Source organism: Leptinotarsa decemlineata, unplaced genomic scaffold (assembly GCF_025532065.1).
Source record: "Leptinotarsa decemlineata unplaced genomic scaffold, Ldec_3_MD MMD2_P_RNA_scaffold_12, whole genome shotgun sequence".
NCBI lineage: Eukaryota > Metazoa > Arthropoda > Insecta > Coleoptera > Chrysomelidae > Leptinotarsa > Leptinotarsa decemlineata.
This window is the reverse complement of record NW_027412526.1, coordinates 9,744,299-9,752,167: the sequence shown is the minus strand read 5'-3', so window position 1 is coordinate 9,752,167 and position 7,869 is coordinate 9,744,299. Positions and strand designations below refer to the sequence as shown.

The window sequence follows — 7,869 nt, the reverse complement described above, 5'->3', positions numbered from 1 at the left end:
TTTGGAAAGCTGCTCTCGACTATCGATCTAGTATTATTTATCTTATAACATATTTTTTCCGTCAACTATACTTCACTGTGGGGAGTCTCAGAGATGGCAGAATTTCGTAAGAATTCAAATACAAAATTTCACTCTCACAATTATTTGTTTTTTTAGAGGAGTAAATCGCAGCAATGCTCCGATTGAATTACTGGAATTGACTAGTTAGTTACGGAAGATATGGGTCAAAAAGGAAATATAAATAAAGAGAAGAAGAAAGGAATCAGCGCCTCTCGTTTTGACTTGTGGAACTATCTCCTTTATCGATGTTTCAGAGAACGTGAATAGTTCGGAAATAAACATCAAATAATTCTTAGGTAATTTCTTATATTTCTGCTCATCCGTTTCTCTATTAGTGTAATTAGGAAAAATACGAATCTGTTTTTTCTGTATCGGTGGATATTTTCCAACCAATTTTCGATATTTATTGGAAAACTTGAAAGTGTTTATGGTGTATCATTTCTAGTAAATAAATGAAACTGGTTTGTATAATTGAAAGTCTTTAGAGGAAAATGAGTTTACTTTTCTTTGTTCATGAAATAAGATCTGCTTTACTGTTGTTTGATTTAATCAAGCAGTAAAATTTGACTCTTAACCCAACTTTTTTCTAATCCAAACTCAACACAGCAACAAAAGGAATATATTTTATAAAGTAATATTAGTAACACTATAATCACGTTTTCTGAAACTTTGTATTTATCGAATTGATTTTTCAGCCATGGTGCGAATGAATGTATTGAGTGATGCCTTAAAATCTATAAACAATGCTGAGAAGCGAGGCAAGAGACAGGTACTCATCCGGCCTTGCTCCAAAGTAGTGGTAAAATTCCTGACTGTGATGATGAAACACGGTTATATTGGAGAATTTGAAATTGTAGACGACCATAGGAGTGGGAAGATAGTAGTTAATTTAACAGGAAGAATCAATAAATGTGGAGTAATTTCACCTAGGTTTGATGTGCCCATTACACACATTGAAAAGTGGACGAATAATTTACTCCCCTCACGTCAGTTTGGGTAAGTTCTGTGTTATATATTTTGTGGAAATTTTATCACTTGAATTACCTGGAAATTTGTGACAGAGATACATTTGACTCTTAACTTATGTAAAATTATGAGAAGAACATATTCTGAAGTCAAAACGTGGGACTTTTGTTTCGTATAAAAGTTATGGCCCTGAACAGTTAGGATAGACATGATTTTATTCATCGTGTCAGCTTTACACGTTATTCCACTTTGTTTTATACTTATTCCACATAAATGAACCTTTTTTCATTCAAAAATATTTTTTTGGGACAGTTGCTGTATGGTGGTATTCTATTATGTGATGGAATTGACCGATACTTGATGAAAATCAATAACTTATTCAAGAAAGACTTTATCGTATGTTTTACATAGCCTCATCGAGTGTTTTCATATTCAAATAGTGAAACACGTTCTTATTAGTCAATGGGCTATGATTGAAGACTGGCAGTAAACAAATTTAAAAAAATTAATTTCAAACGGTCAAGCCAGTCTTGAATATACCTACAAGTATGTTGAATGTACTGACGCCTATCAGAAAACAACTACTCCCCTGGCTAATAACACGAAGGGCGTTGGATTATATCCGACAGGCGTCAGTGCAGGAATCTTCACAGAAAATGTCCTGCATATGCAATTGGCAATACAACTGAAAGAGTTGACCTTCAATTTTGGACCGGGCACACTTGCAGACCGGTTTTGGGCTCATTAGCCACTCATCAGTGCAAGATTGTGGTCATCATCAACCTAAAGTCAATGATATTCCATAATTGAAAATTGGAATTATTTCAGAGTATTTCATTCCTCTTCCTAAGTTGAAGCGATAACAAAATGTCACTCCATCTAGTGGACGAGTGCATATCCGTAATTTGCCCGATTCCTCTGAATAAGGAAGAAAAACTTTCTGGCTAATACCGAGAAGGGCTTTGGATTATATCCGACAGGCGTCAGTGCAGAAAATTTCCTGCATATGCAATTGGCCAATTGCATATGCATATGTTGTTCGTTTAAACTTAGGAAAAGGAATGAAATACTCTGAAAGAATTCCGATTTTCAATTATGGAATATCATTGATTTTAGGTCGATGATGGCCACTATCTTGCACTGATGAGTGGCTAATGAGCCTGAAACTGGTCTGCAAGTGTGCCCATTCCAAAATTGAAGGTCGACTCTTTCAGTTGTATTGCCAATTGCATAAGCAGGAAATTTTCTGTGAAGATTTCTGCACTGACGCCTGTCGGATATAATTCAACATCTTTTGTGGTATTAGACAGGGGAGTAGTTGTTTTCTGATAGGCATCAGTCCATTCAACCTACTGTGTAGGTATATTCGAGACTGGATTGAACGTTTGAAATTTATTTCTTTAGATTTGTGAAACACGTGTTGAGATTTTGTGTTGAAAATTTATGACAACTGTTTTGCTCAAATGTTACAAGTTTGGTAGGGGTTTGAATTCATCCAATTGTTTTTCAAAGACATATTTAGGAAAGAAAACATGGATTTAGGAGATTAGCTGCTACTTATACACAAAGTGTGTCCTTTAATGATTTGAATTTGGCTGATTTGATAACCGGTCTCCTTTTGAGCCAGCAGAATCACTTTGGGTTTCTATATTTGTTAACGGTTCATAATATTCGGCTGAATTTAGATCAACTTTGTGGTATATTCCAGAGATTTAGCTCGTCATTTGATGAAAATGTTGTGCATTTCGCTAACACACTTAGTTAGCTACAATTCTTATATACAACAGTAGTAGGTACCTAACTCAATTGGTTAAAAGTCAATGAGATAACATGTAGACTTTGTGAAACAATCACAGTCCTTGGACAGTAGGTACATTTTTGAATATTAGTAAAATCTTTGGCATTATGAAAAAAGGTTTTAACAATAGTGGCTGGTCAACCTCCTGTTGGTTGTTCAACAGAGAATCTGAACGATCACACTTGTTGATTTCCAGAGACTCGTTCAACTTCTGTCCCTCACCTTCTACACAGAGTATGTCTTTCATAGTGTTGAAATCATGATCGTACTCCAAAAGGCGGCAAACTTCTTTTATGTTCGGAGATTCTTGTTTTAAAATTTCTTGAAGTCTTTCCTACATACACTTTATGGCATGATCAGTATGTTAAGTTTGTATACACCTGATGTGTTATTGTTGTCTATGTTTGACTTGCTGTTCTTTACATGTCTACCCGAGGAGTTACCAATCTTATATGCTATGTTAATATTTTTTTATATTGTAGTCTTTTTCTTTTATCGGATATTTTCAGGTATATGTGAGTGTCTTGAAGGTGCCACTATTATATTTTATGTTAGGATTTAATGTTAGATCAAGGATGTGATGAATTAAGGCATTTTCTGGCGCTTATGTATTCAGAAAGTATTGGTCTGTGATTCAAATACATTCATTCTGGCATTGGAACGATGACATCACGTCAACTATGGTTTGAAACATATTCATGATGATTCAAAACTAGCGTGAGGTTTGTTTTGAAACGGAATTTGATGTCACGTTACGTCAGTTGTCAAAATACCTACTCTTGGTCCATATTTTGAATAGAAAAAAAAAGTCTAATACAGTGGTTTCGAAATTGCAGCTATTTTGTAATATTTATGCAAAACATTGTATGCACAAATCAGATTCTGATTGAGGTTAGAGAAATTTGAAAAGATTGTTTTTATCATTAAATTTGACATCTGATACAAATTGCATCATTCCATTCTTGCGAATCTTCTTATTAATGACGTCACTGTGAATTTTTTTTGGATACACGCTCAAATTCGATTAAACGCCAGAAAACACTTTTACATTTGAGTTGAAGTGTTATTCACTGTATTTTGTTTCATCAGATTCAATTCCTTATCAAAATTCTTTGTGGACATTGGTATGTTAATTAGTCTGTGAATCATACTGCTGCTAATTCATGTTGCTGTGGGTGATTAGAATAGTTCTTGATTTTCGAAATGTTGTTTTTTAAAACAAACTCTGTTCTGAAGGCTTTATCCTTAAGATGGCAGAACTAAATTGTATTCCTCTACTCTGTAAATTTTGGCCTTAAAATAACTTTAGGCTCCTTCGTTACCCCATTGAACAATCTTTTGCTCCTCTTTTAAGATTAACATTTGTGTGACTACCTCAGGCACACATGACAGAAGTGGAAATATTTTTTTTAAGTAACAAACTGCAAGTGTGGGAGAAATATAAATATATCGAGGGGCTCATTTTAGGCTCCTGTCCTCCCCCCTATCGATGATTTTTCATGTCATGAATATTCGAGTGATAGCCTCAAAAGCATGATAAACAGCTGAAACTGAACATATGTTCGATGAGAGTATCAACATATTTACTCAACAGATTTCAAGGTACTAAAATGCACACGTCCTATCTAGTCAAAAGGCAATTGATACTGGGGTCCCTCAAGACAGTGTACTGGGTCCTGTTTTATTCATACTTCATTTGAATGACATGACTTTCATTAGTGATTGTGAATTCATCGACCTCTTTGCAGATGATACTCTCATTTGAGCAAGCGACTATGATATTCATAATGCTGTACATTAAATTAATTTGACTCTTGAAAACGTAGCCAAGTTTTTGAATATAAACAAACTCAAACTGAATACCACTAAAATGAAAGCTATAATATTTACAACTCAATATAAATAGAATTTAATTGATATCAACTCCATTAATATTGAAATCTGTGGCAAAACTATTGAAATTGTGTGCCTGGGCTTCATCATTGATAACACTTTGAACTTGAAAAAACACTTCCACTATGTGTGTAATAAAATTTCAAAAAAAAAATGTTTCCTTTACTAGAATTAGTAGACAGCTAATATTCCAATCTAGTTTGACTGTTTATAAAACAATAATCCTACCACACTTTGATTACTGTGCTGGTCTGATATCATTACTAGCTCGTAATTCTATTTCTACTCTACAAAAGTTACAAACAGAGGGATGCGCTTATTAAAATGCCATAAGTATACTCCTATAGTATCAATGATAAATATTCTGAATTGGATGACAGTAAAAGATAGATTACAATATTTTTCAATGATCTTCATATTTAAAATACTGACTGGAAAAGCGCCACAGTACTTCAATTAATTCATTACATATATCCATCAGATTCACAAGTACGATAAAAGAGGAAGAGATGACTTGATTGCCCCTCGAACAAACCTTGCAAAAAACAATGAACTCTATATTTCACAGAAGACACTTGGACTGTAACAAGCTTCCTGATGAAATTGAACAAAGTAACACCTTCCAACTCTTCAAACACTCCTTATCTCAGTATCTACGAGCACCCTATTATTCCAACTGAGTTGTTCATCATTCTTCTCTTTATTAATCTCTTTTTCATTTACTACTGCTACTTTGTTACACACTATTCTACTGTAAATACCTTATATATTTTTGTTAGTTTTGTTTAACAACTTATATATTTGTATAATCTTTATTCATATAAGAATATCTATTTCTAATGAATCTATCTATTCCTTATTTAGAACAGTCATCGTTTATCATTATTTCAGAAAACTTATCAACGTCTCTGTAATTGTGTTTCTAAGCTATCTCAAGGTACACCTGTCTCCTATTAGAGCTGTTTATGAAGATTTTGATGCTAGGTGGCAGTCTAAAGAATCAACTGATAGCAGAATACAGATTTCTGTTTTTCGAACTGTAGAGTTTACGGTAATAGTTTCACTAACAGTCGAAACGAAAAGTAAATAGTTTGTTTTGAAACCTGTTGATGCAGTTGGATAACGAAACCTTCAAACGTACATTTCAAGTGAAACTTCAAAACATTAATATCTCCCAGTGTTACTAAACTGGAAAGGATAGTTTCAAATGACAGTTGAAAAAGAACTTCTTTGAAAGGCATTTGTGTGAAATTTTCCATGCAGAAATTTCTTGGAGATGATTATCGTTGCCCAGCAACAGAACTTCCCCGAAATTTATCAAGTGATGATCTACACGCCAGTGATATGAACATTTCATCTCAATTTCAAATGAAAATTCAAAATTCTATGGTTATTTGTGAAACATGGATATATTAGAATGAGTAACACTTTTTAGATTGTTGAAAAATTGTTGATATAGCCAAAACTAGTTATTTTTCTATAATTTAACATGAATTTTTTTTTGCAACTATTTTCCAGAAGGTTATTGAAGTAGAATATACGTTTTTCAACCTGTGATATTTGAGAGGTTTATGTTATTGGTACAGAATTTCTTGATGCACACAGGGAGATAAAATTAGGGGACCCGTGCTGACATAGTATTAGCTACCACTATAATAATAACACTATTATTATCTGGTTGTTAACGTTTATACTCGGCTCCGATTCCCCTAGACATTTATATTATTACTAAACGTCCATTTGTTATCTCAATTATTTAATACATGTTCAATTTGTGTTTTTTCTACAATATATTTTCTTTTTTCAGATATGTCGTATTGACTACTAGTGGTGGCATTATGGACCATGAAGAAGCTAGAAGGAAACACTTGGGAGGCAAAATCCTCGGATTCTTCTTCTAATGTGAAGTTATTTAATAAACTTTATTAAAAAAATCCTTGTTTTGAACTAATTGATCTCAATTTTCTCACTCCAGCGCATCATTTTTCAAAAATGATGATAATAATAATCTTGTTTCTGAAATTATACAGATATGGGAAAAATAAATAAGTAATTTGCTCATATTGAAACAAAGGCTGGGTTTCAACTTAGGTAGTGGAGAAACTGTTCATCCACTTAACTGAGACACGAGTTTATACGCAATATTGAATTTTTTTGGTCCAATAAACATTGAATTTTTTTGACCAGTAATATTGTTATACTAGGCTTTGAATTTGATACTTAGTTACGAGGGATAAAATATTATTGATACCCATATTACAAATGGGGATTCAACCAATAATGAAAAATTCCTCACTTTTGCAAAAACATATCATGGAGAGTTCATTTTTGTGGTTACAGATGCGTCAAAAAACGATGCTGAAATAGGAATTGGCATAAATATACCACAAATTTATATTTTCGGTCAGAGTCCATGACTAAACTGATTTTTATGACGCCAAAGTAAATGCTATAAATCCGGGAATGAGGACGTGTATATTAATATATAGGAAAAGCTTTATATTTACAGACTGAGTGCATTAGAACAAATAAAATATGCGAGTTTTCAGGTAAACGAGTGATTATATTAGTTTGACAATCAAAAACTTCCACTTCATCCACAATAATAAAATTTATTTTTAAAAACTACACCTCTAATTTGATCTTCAGAACCTTTATTTGCTAAATATATCACGTTTCACTAGCACAGTAGCTTTGTCAAGTGATTTGAACACTCCAAGTTGTTCTTACATTAATATTTATATACTACAGGTAACCATAATTGAGACTACCTCCAAAAAATACTTGAACCTCTACCTAAGGTACCTGTTCAATTATGATCACCTAAAGCATATTACGTCACATCTACATCATTAATAATTCTTTCTTCTCGGTTTTTAAGAAAACAAATTCAGTAACGGTGATCTATTCAAATCTAGTTGGTCGATAATTAGAATGTTTGAATTTTTAAGTTTATTATGTTCCTATGTGCTGTGCTATGTGATGTTCCTGGATCCGATTCCTAAATATTCTGCCAGTTTGACCAATATATACCTTAGGGCACGTTAATTTATATACTCCTGATTTTTCGAATTTGGATGTTTTGTCTTGATTATTTTTAACAAACTTTCTCAACGTATTACTTATTCTATATGAAATTTTAATATCTCGTT

At 32.9% G+C, this 7,869-nt stretch overlaps 1 protein-coding gene across 1 annotated transcript; it reads left to right on the top strand.

Moving 5' to 3' along the window:
- Nucleotides 1-205: 205 nt before the first annotated feature.
- LOC111512004 (small ribosomal subunit protein uS8A) lies at nucleotides 206-6,907 on the top strand. The gene is made up of 3 exons (XM_023168090.2): nucleotides 206-356; nucleotides 756-1,056; nucleotides 6,525-6,907. Exons 2-3 carry the CDS (start codon nucleotides 758-760, stop codon nucleotides 6,616-6,618), a joined length of 393 nt encoding a protein of 130 aa, XP_023023858.1. The 5' UTR covers nucleotides 206-356; nucleotides 756-757; the 3' UTR covers nucleotides 6,619-6,907.
- The last annotated feature ends 962 nt before the right edge of the window (nucleotides 6,908-7,869 follow it).

Bases quoted from the DNA above. Each gene is read 5' to 3' on its own strand.
- LOC111512004 (XM_023168090.2), top strand. From the start codon at position 758: ATGGTGCGAATGAATGTATTGAGTGATGCCTTAAAATCTATAAACAAT. The intron at 1,057-6,524 runs GTAAGTTCTGTG...TTCTTTTTTCAG, and splicing joins CTCCCCTCACGTCAGTTTGG to ATATGTCGTATTGACTACTA.